General features: G+C 42.6%; 1 protein-coding gene and 1 long non-coding RNA gene across 3 annotated transcripts in view; one reads left to right on the top strand and one right to left on the bottom strand.

Annotated features, from left to right (window-relative positions):
• PKP1 (plakophilin 1) overlaps window positions 1-22,737 on the top strand; it is a 77,625-nt gene extending 54,888 nt beyond the window's left edge. For both annotated transcript variants that reach the window (XM_072648230.1, XM_072648231.1), the window contains exons 5-14: window positions 171-378; window positions 3,342-3,519; window positions 7,498-7,612; window positions 8,941-9,096; window positions 10,338-10,514; window positions 11,430-11,583; window positions 12,254-12,440; window positions 15,061-15,142; window positions 16,324-16,430; window positions 18,288-22,737. In XM_072648230.1, the coding sequence (XP_072504331.1) occupies window positions 171-378; window positions 3,342-3,519; window positions 7,498-7,612; window positions 8,941-9,096; window positions 10,338-10,514; window positions 11,430-11,583; window positions 12,254-12,440; window positions 15,061-15,142; window positions 16,324-16,398 (1,332 nt within the window). In that variant the 3' untranslated portion in view covers window positions 16,399-16,430; window positions 18,288-22,737. The remainder of the gene's footprint in view (window positions 1-170; window positions 379-3,341; window positions 3,520-7,497; window positions 7,613-8,940; window positions 9,097-10,337; window positions 10,515-11,429; window positions 11,584-12,253; window positions 12,441-15,060; window positions 15,143-16,323; window positions 16,431-18,287) is intronic.
• Window positions 3,514-24,469, bottom strand: part of LOC140529519 (uncharacterized) — a 39,011-nt gene continuing 18,055 nt past the window's right edge. Inside the window, exons 2-3 of the long non-coding RNA XR_011975577.1 lie at window positions 8,376-8,443; window positions 3,514-3,607 (exon numbers count right to left, since the gene is read on the bottom strand). This is a non-coding gene — a long non-coding RNA (uncharacterized lncRNA). The remainder of the gene's footprint in view (window positions 3,608-8,375; window positions 8,444-24,469) is intronic.

Below are 24,469 nucleotides of genomic sequence, written 5' to 3'. Positions count from 1 at the left end.
TACCTTAGTTTCCCCAACTGTAAAAAGGACAGGATGTTCTAAAGGTTAGCATTTATGTCACTTGGTTCAGCAATCTATCCCCCTGTGCCACTTAGCTCCCTAGGGGTACCAAATCTAGCCTTGAGATGAGTCTCTGACCCTTCATGTGGATGGCTACCTTCCTACACTAGGTGTACCAGTTGGGAGGAATTTGCAAACTGGTGTCTCTCCTTCGGAGCCCCAATCAAAACGTCCAGCAAGCTGCAGCTGGAGCCCTCCGCAACCTGGTCTTCAGAAGCTCCACTAACAAGCTTGAGACCAGGAGGCAGAATGGGATCCCGGAGGCTGTGAACCTCCTGAGGAAGACTGGGAGCACTGAGATCCAGAAGCAGCTCACTGGTGAGTTCCTTTCCCTTCCCCAGTCTCTCTCCCTGTCCAGCCTCTATCTTCCTTCTCCCTTCTGCCTCCCACAGAAAGCTAAGGGAATAGAAATACAGGGACAAGGACCCTCTTGGGCAACTAGGGATTAGTTTGGAGGGTCATCCAGAGTAAGTGACAAGTGTGGATGGAGAACACAGTCTCCATCCCCTGGGGGGCCCTGTGTCATTAGTTTGGGGAACACTGTGAGGCAGCAAGAAAGACAAAGGAATTTGGGACTCAGCAATATGAGAGTCATAGAATTCTAGAGATAAAGGGCCCTTCTAGATCACTTAGTTCAATGTTCTCAGAGAAAAATCTGAAGCCAAGAGAGATCAAGTCATTTACAAATTTTTCTAGGAATTGGTTCATATTTCTTTCAATCTACCCATGATCCAAGCCTGAAAATCAAACATGATCAAAGATGTCAGAGGCCAGTGGGTATATCAGAAAAAGGGGAAATAGATTGACTAGATGCCACATCTAACAGTTATCTTAGCAAAATGGACTTACTTTTTATGGAGAGGGTATAAACATTTGGGAACTATTTTTTGAATTCTCCAAAAAATAAGTATGAGCTTACTCTTGGACATGACAAAGAGAAATGGAACCCCCTCCCCCCAAATGGAACTTTTGGTGTTACCCTAGAGATACACAATAGTGGTCAGTTCATCATCATCAAAACTTTTATTAAGTGTTTAATTGCATATGGCATCATATTGGATGTGGTATAGAACAAGTTTTTAGTTGTTTTTCAGTGATGTTCAACTCTTTGTGACCCCGCTTGGAGTTTTCTTGACAAAGATACTAGACTGGTTTGCCATTCATTCTCCAGCTTATTTTCCAGAAGAGAAAACAGAGTCAAGTGACTTGCCCAGGGTTGAACAGCTAATAAGTGTCTGAGGTCACATTTGAAATCAGGTCTTTCTGATTCTGGGTTCAATGCTTTATCCACTGTGCCACCTAGCTGCTCATAGAGCAAGTTACATAGACATATCACGTACCCTCTGGTAGCTGATAGCCTAAGACAAATCCTTTAGAGGAGGTGAGCTTGTAGAAAACAGAGACAAATCAGCTTTAATATTGACATTGTACACATGTCAAGGGCAAATGCATTTTAGAATAAAGAGAGTGAGAGAGTAAGGAATGGTGAGTGACTGGTATGATGTGGCACCCACGTCTCACACATGGATTAAAAAATCCCCTTCAGTATGACATGGGAGAGGGGAGACTAGACAACAGTCATCTGAAAAGGAGTTTTTAGTAGACTGTGAGCTTGATATGAAATAACAGTGTATTAGGGCAACCCACAAAGCTAGTGAGATCTTAGGATGCACTGAGCGAGGTTTAGCTTCCACAAAGAAGGTTAGTTGCAATGTTATGGTTCTCTTTGAAAACAAAGGACAGACAGAACAACAATAAACAACCCCCCCCCCCCCATCCCCTGGTCAGATGATGTGTAGCTTTGTGTTTGGCTTAGGATGCCACGTTTTTAAAAGGCGTTAATAAGGTGGAGAGCGTCCATCTGTAGATGCTACGCTTTATATGCTTTATACACAGTATAAAGATGTGCTGAAGGCACTGAGGATGCTTAACTTGGAGAAATGAAATGAGAGACTGTGATACAGAAAAGAGATTAGAGTTGGCCTCCCAGGCAAAATGAGGGGCAACGGGGAGAAATGAAAAAGAAACAGACATGGGTTCACTTGTGTTTGAGTTAGTGGTTGATGGGACACACTCGACTTAGGACCTAAGGCAAAGTTTGGCTGAAGTTGCCAAGATGTAAGGCTGTAGACTGGGTTGTGGAAGCAGGGTGTATGGGGGTCACCTGAACAAAAGGCAGGGTTTAGCAGGCAGATGGTGAAAGAGTATGTCTGGTAGAGCAATTTAATTCAATAAATATTACCAGAATCCTATTACATTCACAGAACTTGCTGTGGATGCCATATACCTCAGTTTCCTCATTTGTAAAATAAGGATAATAATACTTGCCTTATTTGAGGGGGAGGGCAAGTAAAAATTGACCTCTCAGGCATCCTGTAGAAATAACACTTTGCAAACCTTAAAAGTGTAAACCAACAAGAGCCATTATTATGTTATTAATTACATTATTTTATTTCATTATTAATATTGCTTAACAACAGTAGTAATAAAAAAAAGTGTCTCTGCCTCAAAGGTACTTAAAATCCAGCTGGACACCAGCCTTAGAGACAGGAAATAATTAAAGAGCAGTATCAGATTGAATATTATTAAGTGCCAAAATGCATGGTCGAAATAGTCACTCAGTCAGCATATCTTTTGACTCCTACTACATGCTCAGCCCTGAGCTAACACTAACTTACATTTGTGTTAAAGTTTGCTGAGTGTTTTCCTCACAACAGTCCTGAAAGGAAATTGTTATGCCCATTTTACAGAGGAGGAGAAGGAAGCTCTGAGAAATTATGATTTGCTTATGGTCACATAGCTAAAACATGGCTGAATTTGAACCCAGGTCTCCTTACTCAAAGCCCCAAACTCTATCCACTGTGCAACACTGCTTCCCATGCTGTATAAGATAAAGAACCTAAAACAAAAATTATATTCTCCAGGAACTTGTAGTCTAGTTAGGGAGGGAAGCTGTACACCCAAGGACCAATGAGGTACTATGTTCCTTGGGAAGTGATCTATCTATTCATTTGGCTGGGAATAGATGAGAGTTAATATTTTTAGATAAGAACTTTCTTTACAGTTAGAATGATCTGAAAGTGCAATGGGATACTTTGTGAGGTAGTGAGCTTCCCATCACTGGAAGTCTTAAAGTAAAGGTTAGATGACCACTTGTCAGGTACGTCGTAGAGAATTTATTATAGAAAACGTTAGAAATAGGCAGGAAGATGGACTGGTGAACTCTTCCTGAAGCTTGGCATCAAGGGGCTGTGGCTAAAAGGGGACCCCTCTTTTTTTAGGGCTGCTCTGGAATCTGTCTTCCACCGATGAGCTGAAGCAAGAACTCATTAATGAAGCTCTCCCTGTTCTGACCGATCGGGTTATCATCCCCTTCTCTGGCTGGTGTGATGGCAACAGCAATATATCCAGGGAAGTGGTGGACCCGGAAGTTTTCTTCAATGCCACTGGCTGTCTGAGGTGAGAAAAGTTGGCCTTTCCCTTCTACCTGACCTTGGCACAGCATAGACCAACCCAGCTTTGGCTCACCTCAGTCTGTGGGTCCTCTCTGAGACAGAGAAATCAAAAGACCATTTTATTTTTATAAGTTTATTTTTATTGATATTATCTAGTTTTACATCACCTAAATGTAACAAAGTTTTAAAAAAATGAAAAAACAGAAAAACAATATAATAAAATTAACCAACACATAATCTTTGTCTGGCGGCATATAGACTACACACGTCTGCAGAGTCCCCTAGTTCTGCAGAAAAGATAGGGGCTGCGATGTCTTATTCTCTTCTTTGGAGCCAATTTTGGTTTGATTTAATTTTGTTTTTATCATTATTCATACACAACACCCATATGAAAAATACATGTGTGTGTCTATATTCCGATAATTTCCTTCAGCATCAATTCATGGAATCTTCTGCCATTCTTCTGAATTCTTTATACTCATCATTTCTTACATGTATAGTATGTTCATTTATATTCATCATTTAGTACATGTTACATGTTCATCACATTCCATATTCATCCTTTCTTACATGTTCATTTGTATTTGTTTCTTACATGTATTACATGTTCATATATATTCATCATTCGGTACATATGTTACAAGTTCCTTACATTCCATATTCATCATTTATTACAGTGCAGCATGTGTATGCACATGTATGTTTCCATATCCAAGAGCCAGCACTTGTACCCATGTCTTAATGTTCTAATTCAATTATTGTTTTTCTTTTTTTCCCTTCCTTTATTCATTGAAATGCGCTCCTGTGCTAGTTAAAGAGAATTTCCCTGCATAAAAGCTTCTGCTAATGAGTCACTCCCAGCCTTAGGCCAGTGTGTTATATAGATTGGCTCAAAGACCATGTCTATACCCAAACTGCCAAGTTCCAAACCAGGGTGTGGCTAGGGTAGAAGGTGGTTTCAGTAAGAGCTGTTGGGTGCTGGAATCTGGGCGTGAGCATTATGTAACAGCAAATATTGTGCCACTCACTGGGGTACTCAGAGAAGCGTAGGACCCCATTTAACATCTGTACCTTGTTTCAATGGTTTAATCTTTTCCACTAGGAGGCTTTCTTCTTAAAGAAAAAAAGGATTTATGGCTACTCTTTATTTTTCCTATAGTCACTGCAGAAGCTTTTTCTTCTACAGGATTTTTCCTCTAAAATAAATCAAAATAGTTAAAACAAAACCAACCAATGCAAAGACTTCATCTAACACCGTATGCAACATTCTGCATCTGTAGATGCCCTCCTCTCTACTGAGGGCTCTCTATTGAAAGGAAAGAGGTATATCTTATCATCTGTTCTCTGGAACCAAGATTGATCCTTGCGTTGTACATTCTGCCCTTTAGAGATACTGTTATTCTTATCATCGCAGTCATTATGTATATTGATCTATTGATTTTACTACGTTTATTCAGTATCAGTTTATATAAACCTTTCCATGTGATTCTGAATTCTTCCTGTTCATTACTTCTTATGATGCAATAAGATTCCTTCACTTCACTATGGTTTATCCAGCCATTTTCCAATACACAGGCACCCACTCTACTTCCAGTGTATTGTTTGGTTTTGTTACAAAAGTACTGTTATAAATATTTTTATATATTTGGGGACTTTCAGTCTTTGACCTTTTTGAATATATGTATGCTGGGAGTAGTAAGGGATCAAAGGGATCACAGGAGATGAACACTTTTAGCTATTGTTGTACTGTCATTTTAGTTGTGTCTGACTCTTCATGACCCATTTGGTATTTTTTTGGCAAAGATAATAGAGTGCTTTGCCACTTCCTTCTCCAGCTCATTTTATAGATGAGGGAATTGAGGTAAACAGGGTTAAGTGACTTGCCTAGGGTCACATAGCTAGTAAATGTCTGAGGTTGGATTTGAACTCAGGTCTTCTTGGCTTCAGGCTCAGCATTCTATCTTCAGCATTCTATCCACTGAGCTACCTAGTTTTGGTAACATCATATAATTCTAAATAATTTCCACTGAAGGAACTCGCAAGTTACTTGGGGAGACCAGAAAAAGTTTCTTGGCATGTGATTCTTTGTCTCAACTTGTTGGTTCTCCTTATAGCCTCTCCAATAGACCACCTGTCCCATAGCCTGCTGAGGCATAGTAAGGCTTGGAGATGAAAAAGCCATAATTAAGGCCTTTATGGAGTTGCTGGAGGGGGAGAAGAGCAGCCCCACCCACCTCAGGCAGATGGGCCCAGATTGCTTGGGAACCTGCCTAAAGTGGCAGCTGGGAAAACACATTTGCCTGCTTGACAGTATTGAATGGGGAGGTGGATCAGGTCTCTGGCCAACAGCCACTTAATCTGTGTCCTCCTGCACCAGAGGAAGGTGCCCCCAAGAGAAGAAACACTGAGAAGCAGGGAGCTTTTAGACCTCTATGAAGGGCATACCTACTAGGGGGGCAGATGTGTTGTGGGTGGCTTGTGTGGGGTGCCAACTACGGCACTCAGTGAGAAGGTTGTAAGATCATGGGCATGAGGAGTGAGTGGGCAGAAAGTGGGTCAGAGAAGATGGCACTGAGACAAAGTTCAAGTGAGGCCGTTTCTCAGCCTCTTCCAGCACAGGATGGTGGCTAGTCATTCCATTGTTTATTCTTTCCTTTCTATTTCTTTGTCCTTTCTTTTTTCTTCTCCTCCTGTCTTCCCCTATTCTCTCTTCTCCAACATGTTCCTTCCCCTCATTCCTCACCCTGTCTTACTTCCTTTATTCCTTTATTTCCTGTCTTCATTCCTTCTCATCCTCCATTAGTCTCCTTTGGTTTCCTACCCATTCACCCTCTTTCCCCTCCTTTTCTCCATTCATGTAACCACGACCCTAATTCAACCTGGACAATGACAATGGTCCCGTGATTGGTCCTGGTTCTAGTCTCTCCCTTCTCCAATCCATCAGCTGTCAAACTGATATTCCTACAGCACTCTTCTGCTCAAGAAGCATCTAAGGCTTTGTATTTACTTATGTGTGTACATGTTATTATCCTCTCAAGAGAAGATAAACTTTGTGAGGACAAAGACTTTTGTTTTTGACTTTATACTCCAAGTGCCTGGCACACAGTAGACCTTAATAAATGCTTATTAAATGAATAAATGAAGGAATGAATGAATGGCTCTCTATTGCCTCTAGGATAAAATAAATACAAACTCCTCCGTCAGGTATTTAGATCTTTTAACAACCTGGTTCCAATCTCTTTCCTGACCAATTTTATTCCACTTCATTCATTCTGTGCTTTAACCATACTGGCCTACTTTTGGTCACCTATATACAGGGACATGTTTAACTATTCATTCTCCAAAAAAAAGTATGTATGGCACACTTTTAAATTTAATCTGCATCATTAGCATTTTATTCATCACTTTGTTAAGCCTAGATGGCCAGCAATCCAATACATCAAGCCCTGATTTGTAGCTTTTTGCTGACTTCTGGGAAATAAATGCTCACGCTGAAAATTTACAATTGGTTCTTGAAAACTACCACAAACTGGCTTCAGCACACCTCATTCCATCTGTATCTGGGATAAAACGTAAGGCTGTCCCTGCCTGGTTTTCCTCCTTTCTTTTCTCTCTCTTGGAATTGCCCATTCTTCTAGGCTTAGCTAAGGTGACATTTCTAATGGGGCCTTTCCTGATCCTTCCAGTTGTGGGGTTCTCTTGATTGAAATCACCTTGTATTTACTTTGAATGTGTTGTATATGGACTTGGCAGTGTGTGTACTGTATCTCCTCCATAGAATGTAAGCTCCTTCAGGGGAGTTACTTTACGATTTTTGGTCTTTGTGTCCTGAACCTAAGTACAGTACCTTGCATATAAAAGGTCTTAAGAAATGCTTCGGAATGAATAAATTCTTTCTTGTCTCCATTTTTTCTACATTCTCTCCTCTCTACTCCATTTCTCCTCTCCTATTCCTCTCCTTAATGCTCCTCTTTTCTTTCAGGAACCTGAGCTCAGCTGATGCTGGACGCCAGACTATGCGTAACTACCCAGGGCTGATTGATTCTCTTATAGCCTATGTCCAGAACTGTGTGGCAGCCAGTCGCTGTGACGACAAGGTAAGAGCCCAGTTCTTTTAGATTCGGGTCTTCTACCTCCTTCCCAGAGCTCCCTACATACCCAGAGATTGCCCTTCTCTTTCTCAACAAACCCAGCCTCAGTGTCAAGTCATAGAGCCCGAGAATGGAGTATCAGCTTTGGCGCCTACATTTGAACAGTTCCCATCTCAACAGCCAAGTCAACCATGAAGTTTGTCCAGGGCCTTCTAGGTATGTGGGCTAGGTTAATAGAGGCCCAAAGACAGTGAAGAAGTGAAGACTAGTGGAGAGTGATGGCCAAGTCTGGGCTAATGGATTCCATTGGTTCTTTCTATCTCAATGATGTTTTGGCCCATGGAAACAAAGCGTAGAGGAGCTGAGCTTTGGGAGTCACCTAGATGATAGGAGAAGGGCTGTCACACTGGCAAGGTGGAGACCTTTATGGATTTCTGAATAGCAGTGACAAACCAGAGAGTGATTTCTTTTTGGAACCACCAAAGTAGACAGTGAAGATGCAGCTTTAGGAGGAAAGGCATTCCCATGGTTATTTATGGCCCTCTCTCAGTTTTCCATATGGTATTTCTCCTCTCTGAGACATATTCCCTTCAAATATGTAATCCTAGGCTCAATAGTACCACCTAATTCTAACATTAGCTTGGACCAGGATTGAGTGGAATGTTGCCATTCTCCTGCCCCCTGCCACTTTTCCCCTACTCTCATCAAATAAATACAATTGACTGTGAAAAGAGCGTTGGGTTCTTAAGAACCTGGGTTCAAATCCTACCTTTGATACCTGCTGTCTTCATGGTTTTGAACAAGTGACTTAGCCTCCCTGGGCCTCAGTTTTCTCATCTGCAAAACAAAAGGATTGGATTAGATGGCCCCTATGGTCCCTTACAGCTCCAGAGCTATGAACCTGTGATATTATAAGCATCTAATTTGCAGTTTTATAGCCACGTGACTAAGGGCAAAATTCTTCACTTTTCTGAATTTTGGTTTTCTCATCTGTAGAATGGAGGTAATGATGTTCACATGTACTATTTGCCTCACAGGTTTTTTGAGGAAAGATTTTATAAGCTGTAAAGTACTATAGAAATGAGAGCTATTATAATGAATTCCAAAGCCAGAAGACATGGCCCTCGGATCTTTGGATATTGAGATTATCATTGTTACCCATAGCTGGTGCAGGGCTAGAGAATGGTTGTGATGACCCACTAGCCCTACTCTCAGGCACTGTCTAGGACAGTCATTCTATTACCCTGAACCTGTCCTGGTCTGGATGATCAGTTCTTTTGGTGGAAGCATGTGAGCAGGGAAGTCAGACCTCTGTGCTCTTGTTTACCTTTCAGTCTGTGGAGAACTGCATGTGTATCCTGCACAATCTGTCTTACCGACTGGATGCTGAGGTGCCCACCCGCTATAGCCAGCTGGAGTATAACAACCGCAATACATTTACTGACAAGTCTTCCACAGGCTGCTTCAGCAACAGGAATGAAAAGATGATGGTGAGAATCCCCTTCTCCTGCTTGGGTAGCCCAGGAGAGCCAAGTGGGGCAAACCCTCAGGGATGGGCTTGGCTGAGGGGAAAATGGGAGGTCATATGTCAGGACTCTGGGACACACTACCACACTGCTGAGATGGCACTCAATGCTCAACTCATAGAACAAGATCTTAGACTTTGTTGTAATCTTCCCAATCTCCCCGCTTCCTTCCCAAAGCCCTTACTTGGTTCCAGGGGATGGTGCCCACATGCTTCAGGTGTTTTTTGCTTTTGCTTTTTTCTCTACATTGCTTTTAGAAAAAGATAGTATAATGTGTGCTTTGGGGTCATCACTTTACTCTTTTCTAACCAACTACTGATCCCCAGTTTTCCCCTTATTTTTTTTTTTTTTTGGTATCAGAACATTCTGGGGAAGCCTATGGATCCCTTCTCAGAATATTTTTAATGCATAAAATAAAATATATAGGATTATAAAGAAAACTAATTATATTGAAATGTAGTTACCAAATACTTTTCAAAATATTAAAAAAGCCCAAATTCATTGACTCCAGGTTGAGAACCACTCAAGTCAGAAGGAGGGAGGGATATAGGACTATTTGAGATATGAGTGGAGAAAGACTTCTCAAATGAAGACCTAGTATGGCAGTCATCCATTTATGACATCTGGGCTTCAAGTCAGCTCAGATGCCCTGCTACTCAAGGGAAACCTGAGTTTAATATGACTGACTTGGGAAATAAAATAATCACCAGGAGTTGGGACCAGCAAGCAAACCCATGCCTTCAGTTCCCTGGACTGAAGACTGTAGCCAAATGGCTAGTGACAGACCATGCTTTTCAAGACATACAAGCTGATCTCAGTGACTGTTCTCAGAGTATGCATTTTATGAGGATTTGAAAGAATCCACTTGTTCCCTACTGTTGTCAGGATCATTGAGTCAAGTTCTGGCCCTTTTCAGTTGGATTTACTCGGCTTGAACAGAAATTGGAAAAAACCCAAGGACTTATCAGAGTCCCCTAAACTTTGAGGAGGCAGCCCAGTCAGGCTGCCTCTGCCTGCCAAGTTGACTTCTGTTCTCTCTGTCTCTGTCTCTCTGTCGCTCTCTCTTATCATGGTAGTCCAACCAGGTATAGGGACAGGGATAAGTGGATGGGAGACATACTGAGATCAGTTGGAAACATTCAGAAGAAGCTGGGTTCAGGGCTTCTTAGCAGAGCCTTCCTAATGATTTTCCATTTGTCCTTTAGAATAACAACTATGACCTGCCTTTGCCTGAGGAGGAGACCAAACCCAAGGGAAGTAACTGGCTCTACCACTCTGATGCCATTCGCACTTATCTGAACCTCATGGGCAAGAGCAAGAAAGATGCCACCCTGGAGGCTTGTGCTGGTGCCCTGCAGAACCTCACTGCCAGCAAAGGATTGGTGAGAGGAATAGCCACTTCCAGCTTCCCTGTCTCCACTACCACCTCTTCCTCCCTCCCTTCCTCTCTCTCTCATTCTGTTTGCTCTCTCAATACCTACTTTCTTTTCTCATTTATCCCTCTTCCATTCCCTTCTAAAATGTATGTTAATTCTTTGGTTTTCTTTGGTCACAGTGTATACACTTCTGAAACTGGGATGGGGGCAATTTTGTTGTCCAAGAGGGCCCAATTTAATGGAGTTTCTCTACTGGAAGATTAAGGTTCCTTTTCTGAGATTTGAGTCTGTTTAATTTTATGGAGGTTTGGAAGAATCCACTCTTCCCTACTGTATTTTATCTGCTGCCCACCCACTTACCAATGATGTTATGAGTACCAAGGATTACTTTGCTAATTCTACAGGATAAATATTCTGGGTTCTGGAACTATGTCCAATATGGCCTAAACTGGTTCAATCCAACAAGTACTCAATTGAGTATTTACTATGCTTTAGATGCTTTGGTACAACAATAATCTTTTATGCTGGAATACATGTTTATTCTTTTCAAAGTTCTTTCTTATCTATCAGCTTTAATGTTCAACAATACATCTCTGGTAAAAAGATCAATCTGGAAAGGTTGTGAATTTGGGTCTAGTGATAGATGATATGTCTGTTATTGGAGGACGAAGCTAGCCAAGTTCAAAGACTCCAAAAGGTTGACCACAAGGTGCTGAAAGTTTTCAACCATAGGAAATCATGAAGACAATTTAGTAAGGCATTGAGAGATTATAATCTGTGTTTGCAGATGGAGAAAACACCCACTCTCATAAATCATGATTCTTTAAAGTATTTTAGTACTTAGTAACATAGATAATCAAGAGTAGTATTATCTTTCCTGGAATCCACAAGACAAGTGATTGGTCTACATTTCTTTCCTAGATGTCCAGTGCCATGAGCCAGATGATTGGACAGAAGGAAAAAGGTTTGCCTCAAATTGCCCGCCTTCTCCAATCAAGCAACTCTGATGTGGTCAGATCTGGAGCATCCCTCCTGAGTAATATGTCTCGACATCCTGTGCTGCACAAAGTAATGGGTAAGAGGTGTTCTTCAGGGGCTTCCCTCCTGAATCATCTCCCTAATCTCTTTTCAGCATTGGGCTTCCCAAAAATATTGCTAATAAGCATAGATTTCCATCAGTTCCTTGGTGCATGAATCTCAGAGGTCTGTATTGGCTTTGGCAAGTGTTTGGAGATAGAAATTCATTTCAGCAATCATTTATTAAGCACCTTCTATGTGTGTATATCATGGAATGAAATGACAAAGGAAATGTAAGACCAAGGGAAAAGTCCTCAGGATGGGATGATAAGGGGAAAGTTGGCCAGATCACTGAGTCCAAGCCAGGAAGTCATTGTAGAGCAGCAGAAGATTATGGTTGAATGGTATAGGAATTTAGTGATATACATGAGTTTTGATGGTTTCTGATGGAGTCCAGTGGGAGCTACAAGGGTTTTCAGTCCAACCCTCCCCTTCTGTAAATGAGAATACAAAGGCCCACAGAGATTGAATAACTTACTCAAGGTCACATGAGTCCTAAGAGGCACAGCTAGGATTCAAATATAGGTCTTTCAAGCTCCAAGCCCCATGCCTCCTGACACCCAAATGATGGAAGGTCAGGACCATAATGTTGAAGCTAAAGATCTCATCCTATAACTTACTGATGTTCCTGGGTCCTGAATCTGTCCTCTCACCCCTTTCTCTTAAAGGGAACCAAATATTCCCAGAGATGACTCGTCTCCTCTCTAGCCAGACGGGCAACACCAGCAACTCAGGGGACATCATGTCATCTGCTTGCTACACCATGAGGAACCTGATGACCTCATTGCCCCAGATGGCAAAGCAGCACTTCACTAGCAGCATGTTGAACAATGTGGTCAACATGTGCCGGAGTGGGTAAGGAAAGTGTGGGCAGGAATAGGGGGAGGTCAGTCTCAAGGAGAGGGAGACAGGGGACTCTGAATGTAGACATCTCATGCCTTTCTCCAAAGAAGAGCAGACAGACTCACCAGTCAGTGATAGGAGAGAAGACACTGGAGTTCAACTCTTTTCCCCTAGATTCCACTCCTCTCTCCCTGTCGATCTTGCCACTGAAGGGGAATAATTCTGGATCAGGTTTTATCAAAAGATTTAAGAATGAGCATAGACTAGCAGAAGACAGCTATATTGCAGAGTGGATAGAACATTGAACCTGGAGCTAGGAAGATGTGAGTTGAAATCTGACCTCAGAAACTTACTTGCATTGTGACCCTGGGCAAGTCACTTAACTGCTGACTGCCTCAGTTTCTTCATCTGCAAAATGAATATAATACTACCACCTACCTCCCTGGGTTGTTGGGAGGATCAAATAGGATAATATTTGTAAAGCATTTTACAGAGTGCCTATATAAATGTTAGCTAGTCTTAGAAGGCATTTTTTTTTTTTGGTAAGAAGGTTTGATTTGGAAAAAAGTAAAGACTGATCTTTATCTTCATGGATTAAGGATGGTCTTGTTTGGCTGTTCTACTTCTACATTCTAGAGGCTTTATAGAGTCTTGTGAACCCCTAAAGGAGTGGCAGGCATGTAGCACTGCAGAAATCTCAGGAGTCTGTAATGGTTTAGGCAAATGTTTAAGGATAGAAATTCATTTCAGCATTTATATAGTATTGCCTATTTGCTGGTGCCATACTAAGTTCTTTGAGAGATATCATCTCATTCTATCAGTAGCATTAAACAGGATGGGGTAGGTCTCTTGCAGAAGGTAGGATTTGAGTTGAGACCTCAAGGAAGTCAGAAAGCAGAGATAAGGAGAACATCTTAGGCATGAGGAATGATCTGTAAAAATGCCCAGAATAAGGAGATGGCATGTCCTGTTTGAGGAAGAGCCAGGAGGCCACTGTCACTGGATCAAAGCATACTTGGAGGGAAAGAAAGGAGAGAATTGGAAAGGTGGAGAGGAACCAGGTTGTGAAGGACCTTAAAAGCAGAGCAGAGGATTTTATATTTGATCCTGGAGGTCATAGAGAAGCACTGGAGTTTGTTGAGGAGAAAAGTGGCAAGGTCAAAATTTCTCTTTAGGAAGATGACTTTGGTAGCTGAGTGAAGGATGGCTTAGAGTGGGGGAAGACTTGAGGCAGGGAGACCCACCAGAAAGCTGTAACAGTAGTCCAGGAGTGAGGTGATGATGGCCTCCATTCAGGTGGCATCTGTGTTTGAGGAAGGATGAGGACATATATGAGAGATATTGTGAAGGCAGAAAGAACAGTACTTGATATTATATTGGACATATGGAAGAGAGAGAGAGAGAGAGAGAGAGAGAGAGAGAGAGAGAGAGAGAGAGAGAGAGAGAGAGAGAAGTCTAGGATGACAGTTACATTATCAGCCTGGATGACTGTGAGGATGGTGTTATTCATTATAGTAACAGGGCAGTTAGAAAGGGGAGAGGTTGGGATGGGAGATAAGGGGATATGTTGACCTAAGATATCTGTGGGATATCTAGTTCAAGATGTCCAGTAGATCATTAGAGACGTGAGACTGGAGGTCAGCAGAGAGATTAGGGCTGTGAAAATGGAAATGAAAAGCATCCACATAGAGGAGTTTATTGAATCAATGGGAGATGATGAGATCACCAAGAAAATTAGTATATAGAAGGAAAAAAAAAAGAAGAATAGGCACAGACCCTCGGAAGATAACCAGTTAGTGGACATGACTTAGATAAAGATCCAGCAAAGAAGACTGAGAAGCATATAGGTAGAAAAATCAGAAAAAATAGGGAAATCATAGACTGCTTCCCAGGAGCTAGATCCAGTTTGAAGTCTGAGTACTTCGGAGAGATGTAAGAAAATTGACCAGTGTAAGAGTGGTTGGTAAGAAAAAAAAAATCTGACATTTATATAATGCTGTAAGTTTTGCAGAGCCTCTGTATACATTCTCTTCTGATTCGCCCAGTAGCCCTGGAGGTAGAAACTAAAGACATTATGCTATATGACTATTTTTACAGATGAGAACATTGAGGCTCAGTGCAACTAAATGACTTACGAAAGGTCACACAGTCAATAAGTGTTAGATGTGCTATACAAATTTAGGTCTCTCCTGATGCTAATCCCAACAGGTTTTCAACTACAACCCATTGTCTCTCACAGAGAAAGAGAGTTTGGGGAAACGTTTGGTTCTTTGGGACTCTCAAGTATATGAGGTGGGAGCCTGCTGAGGTACCATGGGACACTAATGTCAGGAGTGGGAAAATGCTTCCACCACTTGAGGGTGGACATGTATGGAGCCAAAGGGCTAGATTAGGGCACTAAACTTACTGACTCTCATTAGTAAAGCAGATAGTGTCCTGGTGATTCTCGTTGCCAAGGCTTGTTCTCCCTGTAGACCTAAGAAACTCTTCAGGTTTCCCAAGCACAATGGTTGAACTGTTTCTGTGTATTGGAATTATTTGGGGAAAAGGAGGGGAGGAAGAATGAATGCTCCATCCCATGACTGAATGACTGTCCGCTCATGAATCACTTCTTTTATCCCCTGCCCAATAGTTCACCAAAAGCTGCAGAAGCTGCCCGACTCCTTCTCTCTGACATGTGGTCAAACAAGGAGCTCCAGGGTGTCCTCAGACAGGTAAGGACAAGGTCATCAATCCTCTCTGTGCTAATTCCCTAAGGTGGAATGCCCCATCAGTATTGGCCATGGCCATAGACTATCTTGATCTCAGTAAGGTATTTGACAGTCTCTTATGATACTTCTGTGAACAAGATGGAGGGCAGACAGATTAAGGGTATGCACAAAATAGTTCATAGTACCTTGGGTAGTCAAAGTGAGGATTAATGGATCCATGAATTAATAGGCCTTAAGTTGTATGCTGCATGGGTCTGTCCTTGAGACTTCAAGTTCACCATGTGCACCAACAACTCCAATAAAGACATAGATGTCATGGGACTGATAGCTGATGTGATGGATGAAAGAATTCACAGAAAGATTGCAACAGACAAAATTTATGGGTAGAAATTAACCAAAATAAATATAAAGTGTTCTGTACTTCATATCAAGAAATCATCTGTACATTTCCAATTTTGTCTTTCCCGCTTTCACCCAGAATGCTTTGGGACAGTCCCTTCCACAGCTGTGATCATCAGCCTATCTCTGCAAGGCAGGAAGTTCTATTTAAATAATAGACTAAGTGTTTTCAGAAGGAAGTCAGTAAATCTGTTGAAAAAAGAAAGAATGCAACACATTCCAAACAAAATCAGAAATTTTAAAAATGTAATTTATTGGTTATCTATGCAGTCACTTCCCTTACATTACATGATAATTGAAAGTGAATATTATGTATAATTCATTTTAAAATTTGCAAGACACCCTACCTTTTTTTTCCACAATCACTCCTTGTAATAGCCCTGTAACATATATTTTGAGTGAGGGAGGGTTGTGCAGGTCACCAACCTCACTTCTCCTCCAGAGCCATCTGAATCCAAAGACCTGGTATTCCTCAGAATGACTGGAGATGACCCAGGATGAGGCAGCTGGGGTTAAGTGATTTGCATTGATCAGGGTCAATCATTTTAAAGCAAATGGACTATTTGTCCTCACACACATCATCATGATAACCCCCATTTAAATAGTGCTTTTTCAGATATGTCCAGTAGCCCAGGGATCAGTTGGGGTGGGCTGCGAGGTACAGAACCAAGACTAGGTTCCCTGAGTAAAGTGGGACCTCTGTCATGACAGCTTGTTATGCTAGTAGGAAGTCATTGATCATTCACTCTCTGTGGTTGACATTATTGATGTTTCCCTCCCTGCAGCAAGGTTTCGATAGGAATATGCTGGGATCCTTAACTGGGACCAATGTCTTAAGAAACTTCAGCTCCCGGTTCTAAGAAGAGTACTTCATCACATGCTCAACTTGCAGGTGAGAATCCTCTGACCCTGGGACCCTACCCCAGGGTCATTACAGTCATGCCCTTTGCCTCTTAAGGACACTGAAAAGTTGAAGGTTGCTGTACCCATGTTAAGTCAGTGTCTCAAGAGTGTCCCTTTTGACTGTTATACAGCATGGCACTAAGCCCCAGAAGGGGAACCCAGTTGGATCATCCAGGAGGGGCTTTGAACTGTCTAACCTCAGGTTAAAGAATAAGGAGGGACAGTAATCCCTGGCAATGCCAAATGCCATTACTGTTGGCCCTGATAACTCACTCTGTCATGCACAATGATGCGCTTTTCCAGTATATGGCATGTCTTTAGTGTCACCAAGGTTATGAGAATCCTAGCACAGATTTCTTTAGGGTCCAAAGTATGTGCTGGGAAACTCAGATCAGGTTCAAATTAGATGTGGGACTCCAAGGATCTCCTGCCCTGAGATGGACTGACAGTCAATGCACAGGAATAATTGAGTGCCTACTGCCCTGTATGGGGTTAAGGACTTGAGAACAGAAAGTAGAGAAAGGGATGAAGACACAAGGAATAAGACACAGCCTATATTTTAAAAAATGTATAGTCTAGTAAGGAACATAGGACCCATGGGGGAAAAAGAGGTAAAAATACTTACAAAATGAGACTACTTAAGAAAGGACATTGAGGATTTGGAAACTGAGAACAGAAGGGCTGAGGACATTCAGTTTGCCACACGTAGACCAAAGGAGGCCCCAGTCAAGTCAGGGGTGATCAGGGAAAGCTGTCCAGAGGAGGTGACTGTCAACCTGAGACTGGAAGAGGGAGAAGGATGTGAACTGTCAGACAGAGGGGGAGTGACTGTGTTCAAGGACCACCTGGATCCAAACTGAGCTTGCTCTGGATTCAGTAAGACTTTAAAAACTCCTTGCTCATAGCTTAACAGAGAAGAGAAGAAAAGGGATTGAGAATACAATTAAGTTCAGCTTAACTTGTAGACCTTTTGAGCGTCCACAGCATGCCCAGAATTGTCCTACACGATAAAGAGGATGTCAAGGAGATGTGTGACACACTGCCCTGTCCTTCCTCTACCTTGCTGGGGAAGCAAAGAAGCACACATGGGACAGTGAAAGTGTGTGTTTGTGTGTGTGTATGTGGAGACAGAAAGATGCAGAGGCAATGACAGAGAGAGGCAGAGAAACAGAGACAGAGAGAAAAGAAGGGAAGGAGAAGGAGAAAAATGAGGGGAGGGAGGGAAAGAAAAAGAAAGAGAGGTAGAGGGAAAGAGAGGAGAGAAAAGAGAGAAAGAGAAAAGAGAGACAGAGGAACAAAGAAAGGGAGGGAAGGAGGGAGAGAGAAAAAAAGTAGAGGGAGAGAAAGGGAGAGAGAAAGAAAGAGAAAAAGAAAGGGAGAGAAGGAGAGATAAAAAAGATAGGAGAGAGAGAGAGAGAAAGAGAGAGAGAGAAAGTCAACAAGTGAAAGGCATTAATGGGATCAGGAAAGGCTTCATGTAGAAGCTAAGATTTTAGCTGGGTCTTAAAGAAAGCTCGGGAGGCCAGGAGGCAGAGAATTCCAGGCATGGGTGACAGCCAGTGAAAAGGACTAGAGTTGGGAAGTAAAATGTCTTGTGTGAAGAAGAGGAGGTGTGCCTGGGACACAGAGCATATGAGGACAGTAAAGTATCAGAAGAGAGGGAGAATGTGTGTGCAAGATCAAGTAAACATGTATGCTAAAATGAAAAAAAAACCTAAGGACCCAAATGCCTGGTACTATTAGGATGTGCCATGATAGTCAGGAAGGAAGAGATCAGCTTTGGGGGGAAGGGGAGGGAATTATAACTTTATAAATGCTTATTTGTGGACTTCTCTTTATCTTCCAGAAATGTATTGACCCAACCAAGAAGACTAAGGGTCTTGCCGGATTGGTTGGTCTGTCCACCCTTGGCAGTATTTGGAAAAGTTAAAACTCATTGAGAACAAAATCTGAAAACTGTGGACAATGGAGATATTTTTAAACAACCTTTTTTTTCCCACCTTGGGGTGATAGGCAAGGGATTTGGGGGGGTGGGATGGGGTAAAAGTGGGAGGGAGCTTTCCTGAGTTAAAGGGACTTTTATCTGATGTCAATAATTCCTTCTCCAAAAAGATGGTATATATATGAATATAAATATATATGTAACGTATGATTGTATGTGTGTGCATGCCTGTGTGTGTGTATGTATGTGTGCCTGAAAGTGTGAGCAGAAAGAGAAGATAGGTACCCATTTTTACTACCGTGTGTAAAAGATGGTGAAAAGGATGCTTCTCTGTCTCACTTACAGACAGATATAATGTAATACTTTTGTGTTAGCTGTCTATTAGCTTCTAAGATGCATTAATATTGGGCAGAAAATTTGTTCCACTTTTCCCTGCCTCCATCATGATCAGATCTGCAGGCCTCTGAAGCAAGCCATGGGAGGAGGAGACCCCGATCGGAGCTCCAGCTCTGGCCAGGCAGTCCATCGCTTGACTTTGTCCCAGATGGCTGAGGGAAGCCACTCGTCACCTCAAGACGATACTCTGGATGGAGAGGGAGTGTAGCTTTAGCCTTTATTATGTAAAGGCCAGATGATGAACTGTTTCCTGAAATTATCTATATCTGACACCTCCCTGCCCTTTGAGTTATTCCATTCTCTTCTGTTTTGTTCTTTTCTGTTCTATAAGGGCCAGATTTCTGCAGGCTGTGGGACTCTCACCAAGCACGAAGGGGGATTGCTTTGGTTCATGTTATCTGATGGGAGCACAGGGGGTAATGGGAGCTGAAGAGGTAGTTATTACCATCATCGTATGTATGGGGCTGGGCTAGATTGAGTGTCATACAGAGAGCGAGGCCAATGGATATGGTCCCTGACTTTGGGAAGTTTTCAATCTACGTGTTGCAAGATGCAGATGGGGAAAATGCTGCTCAAAGGTCACACAAGATGCTAATCAGGCCATAGTGGTTTCTGCCTGAATCTGAGGGCCATACTGGAATGCAGCCTTCCAAATAGAATGGGTGGGAAAAGATGGGGGTGGTTCTCAACAGAAGCTGCAGCATCCAGGCAGGTCGAGCAATGGGAATGTTTGGGGTGATGGCCTTAAGTGAAGGGTACCACTAACTCCCAAGATCCAGGGACCCCTGAGATGGGATTCCAGATAGGAGAAAAGGAGTCTGGCCACACTAGAAGAAGGGAACAAAGCAGCCAGGACAGCAGAGAACCACAGCCCCAGTCAGAGGCCATTTCATCCACCTCTTTACTTCCAGTTAGCATTGAGCTTCCATACAGACTGGCTTCTCACAAATTCTGAAAAACAGCTCACACTCTCCACCTGCCAAGGATGGATAACTGCCTCTGGTACCTTTTTCCAGACACTTCTTTTTGCCAGCCAGCCATTATATCCCATCCAAAAACAGAATGGGCTGCCTTGGCAAGGAGTGATTTCCTCATCAGTGGTGGCCTTCAAATGTGGGGGAAGAGTGAACTAGAACTCTGAAGTCCATGCTGTATTCTATATTTTTATGTCATAGCCTTACCAGGTGGACAAATGCCATTGGGTGGACAGTCATCCACTTGAAAAGCAGTAAAGAAGGGCACTGAATTTGGAGTCAGGAGCTAAGCTCAAATCCTAGCTCTTCCACTCACTAGTTGAATGACCTGGGTCAAATGCCTAACCTCTTGGCCTCAGTCTCCTCATCTGTAAAATGAAGGGATTGATTTTAGATGACCTTGCAAGGTTTCTTTCAACTTTAAATCTATGATCCTACAATCACATTTAGTTGAACGAGTTATGACTCATTCTGCTATGTGAGACAGATGGAAAAGAGATGCTCAATGCTCATCCATTATGCTCTAAGGATCAGCACCAGGTGGTATTTCACCAGCTCCCCTCAGCTCCAGTCTTTTCCAGTCTGGCCTAGAGGATGATGGCTCTGATAAGGCAGGCCCATCAGATATAGGAAGGGAAGGGAAAGGGATTAAGCATTTCTATGGTACCTACTATATGCCAAGCACTGTGCTAAGTGCTTTACAAATGTTATCTCATTTGATCAACATCCAAGTGACTAAACTCCTGCATTTCAGATATTAGGCAGCTGAATGACCAATCGAGAGCCTGAAGCAGAAAACCAACCTATGTGTGTATATGCTGTAAGACAAAGCCAATGACAGGATTCAGAAAGCCCTCCTTAGTTTCTGTTTCCACTTTCCTGATATTTGCCTGGTGATACAGTATTCTTAGTATAAGATATTAAAACCTCCCTCATGGCTCCAATCTTTTGTTAAAAAAGGATAAGATGTCCCTCCACTTTCCCTTCTGTGAGATCTTCTGGAAAGCCTTAGCTATCCATACTCCTCCCCAAGAAGCCAAGACCAAACACTGATCCTTGTGTATTAAATATTTGAGATGATCATAACAATCATTCATTTTCAACTAATGATATACTGGGGAAGGGGGAGAAGGATAAAATCAGAGACTTCCCTAATATAGTTTGACATTGAATTTTCACATTGGGTTGGTAGCCATCACCTACTAACCTTCAGGTTACTTCTGCCTGCTAGCAAGAAAGGTCTTCTCTGAGCACCCTCTTACCCTCCTCCCCTTACTCCCCATTCCTTTCTGGTGCTCTTCTTGAAAATCTGATCTTACGAGACTGGATTTGACGTAGGTTTCAAGATGACACCTCTTCTAAGCACGCGAGACAAAATGCAAACCTGCTGGGCAGTGAGGGGAAGAGCTAGAAGAAAGCAAAGACATTGTTCCTGCCCTCAGGAAGCTCCCAGTTTGATGAGATACACACACACGCACATGCACACACATACACACACCTAAAAACACAGATGCAGAGATTGAGAAATATAGGAACAATTTTAAGTAAACCTAAGGCAGACATATCCATACTCTGACTGTATTCTTGGCATTCCCTTTTTCCCATCACCGTCCTTGGAAAGATTGTAACTACAAAGGCCGATTTAGCTTCTCCCTAAGTAGAGGAAATAGTCTGGTTCCTGACTTCTCTCCCTTTGTCCTGTTTAATAGCGCCTAGTGTGTGTGTTCGTTCTTTGCTGCCAAAAAAGACCATGCTATCAGAGAAATGATGACATGACTTGCACTTGACTTTGTTTTGGGTGAGGGAGGGCTGTGCAGGTCACCAGGCTCACTTCTCCTCCAGAGCCATCTGAATCTAGTGACCAGATATTCATCAGGATGACTGGAGATGACCCAGGATGAGGCAATTGGGGTTAAGTGACTTGCCCAAGGTCACACAGCTAGTGAGTGTCAAGTGTCTGAGGTAAGATTTGAACTCAGGTCCTCCTGACTCCTGCTCTGGTGCTCTATCCACTGCACAACCTAGCTGCCCCTAGTGCCTAGTGTAATGCAGAAAAGAGAAAGCTTTTCCTCAGGGGGCCCCTGGTGTCTTTCCCTGTGGTACAGTGTTGGCCATCCTGAGTGGACAATAGATCAAGGTCAAGATAGTTCTGAGTTATTTTTCTTGTCTTCTAAGGTGGGGGAAAAAAGTATGCCAGACAGGGGAGGCCTGTCTGTGTGATGGCTGCTGCTTTGGTTGAGGACATGCCTGGTTAAGGTTCATAGTGGGCAGTTCACTTTCCTTTTATGGGATTTACTTTCCTCTTCTCTAAAATGGGAGGTGTAGACTAATGGAGTGGGGAAGCAAATGGCAGGAATGGCCCAATTCTAAATCATGAGTCCAGGAAGTTTTCAGAATTGCTTTTTCAGAATGAAAGTACTAGCCCTTCCTTTCTGGGTCTTTATTTGATATTTTACAGTAAAATTACCACTGCATCTACAATATTTTCATTAAGTAAGACCATCTTGGCATTGTTTTTTCTCCAACACAAGCTCTTGGAAAGAGACCTTCGGTAACTTCTCCTTCCCCACTTCTATACCTTCTGCTGGACTTTCACCTTGACAGCCCCTGGGAATTTAAATTGTACCTGGATGGAGGACTGATTCCATGCTTGGGGTTCCCCCTGGGGAAGCAGAGAGATTGCATATATTTCCATTTTCCCCTCAAAGACTTGATAGGCTAGCAACACACTTCCTCCTCTAGTTGTGTGTTGAGATGACGAAGGGATATAGGCCACCTGAGGTGTCTCTGGATGTGGAAAACTTTGAGTCAACTTTTGTTCTCCTGCTCCTGGACGCAGCTGGCTGTGGCAGTACCCTGTTCCCAAACTAAACCATGTGAATTTCTTGTGTGAGGACCTTGTGGTTTCCCTGTATGGCGCTCTATGTATTTGCTTTTTTAAAAAAAAAAATAGGGAATCAATAAACTGCTGGAGTTTCTTTGAACTGTTTTTTGAGAGGTGGATTATTTGGAGGGGGATGATTTTGAGTAGTATCAACAAAGGTACTGTCATCACATTCTACTCAAGGTTACCACTTACTAGCCACTGGTAGGTAGATAGGTACTGGTAGACAGGGCAAACCCTGCTCAAAGGAATGGAAAGCTCTAGTTTTGGGTGCAAGATAGGTAATTAGTAAAAGGGTACTGGAAAAAAGTTCATCTTCACAGTTTCAACTGAGTTGACTCTACAGTCAGTCTGTCCCTGGAAATATCTCAGAGTATACAGATGTTTGAAAGAATCCACAAAATCTGCAGTGACTTGGTAACCTTAACTCTATGGCATCTGCTTTAGATTCATGGGGCTACTTCCAAGAGTTGTAGAAGTAATCCAGCTCCCAGTCCATTCCTTTGGATCTCCTGCTCTTCAACTTATCTAAGGAAGCATGAGTTTGTAGCAAATACTAAATCCTCACTCCTGTACCAAGACAGAGATTCCCATGGAGATCCAATTCCAGGGTGAATGGAAAGGAATGGTAGAATTTAATAGACATTGTTTCATCAATTTATTTCATAAATTCAACTAACACCTCTTGAGTGAAGGCACTGGTGGATACAAAGATGCACAAGGCATTGTCTGTGACCTCAGAAAGCTTACAGCCTAGTTGAGGAGGCAAGGAACACAGTGAAAAATTACAGGCTGTGTATGCTAAGGGATGTGAAGTCAAGCTCTCATGTCTTCAGGAGAAGTCATATTGCCACTAATAGAAATATAGTTTCTTATTGGTCATTTGGATGGTAAGAAACTTTTGACTGATGGGAACTCAGGTTTCTTTAGGGCAGAGTGTGGGAAGGGTTTGGACTCCATGGGTATCCTACATGGATCCAAGAGGGAAGAAGAGGGAAATGTTGGATTTCTAACTGTTGTGAAGGAAAGAGTGATGTGTGAAGGAGTCAGGTCCTGGAAATAAAGCCCCTGGTCCATGAAGTCTCCCAGCTCCAAGTCTCAGAACCAGTCTTTGATTCTTTCCTCTCCCTTGATCTTACGCTTCAGCTAGTTACCAAACTCTGACCACAATTCCTTCCTATAAAAGGCACAAAGGGGCATCATTATGGAGTAGAAAGAACAGGGAATTGAGAGATCTAGGTTCTAGACCCAGTCCGCCTCTAGCTGGGTGCCCTTGGGCAAGTCTCTGTAAACTCTCTGGGTTTTGGTTTCCTCATTTGTAAAACGAGTAGTGGATTGAATGTGGGTTGAATGATTCTAAGGTCCCATCAGTCAATCAGTCAGTCAGTAAGCAATCCAATTCACTTGCATCACCTCCCTGATGTCATGGTCCTCTTTGAGAATGAAGGACAAACAATAAACAAGATTTATTCGGTGCCTACTATGTGTGTCGGGTGCTGTGCTAAGTGCTGGAGATGCAAAGAAAAGCAAAAGACAATCCCTGTCCTCATGGAGCTCACAATCTTGTGGAGGAATACAACACACTAAAAAGAAACTAAAAAGGATGTGGGGAGAATATAATACCTAGTGGGGGAAGGGCATGGGATGAAGTCTAGAAGAGGGCAACCAGGTGGGAAATGAAGAAATGGCTGCCCTGGGCACCCTCCTTATATTGAGGAACTGGGAAGAGCTCTCCATTGTCCATCCACTATCTCCAACCAGGGCAGAGAAGGGGCCCCCAGGGTCCTATTATTCAGTGAACCTTAACTCCTATGTCAAGTTCTACTTATAAG

The sequence above is a fragment of the Notamacropus eugenii genome, chromosome 2, assembly GCF_028372415.1.
Source record: "Notamacropus eugenii isolate mMacEug1 chromosome 2, mMacEug1.pri_v2, whole genome shotgun sequence".
Classification (NCBI taxonomy): Eukaryota; Metazoa; Chordata; class Mammalia; order Diprotodontia; family Macropodidae; genus Notamacropus; species Notamacropus eugenii.
Note: the sequence above shows the minus strand (reverse complement) of the source record. Positions and strands in the feature narration are given on the sequence as shown.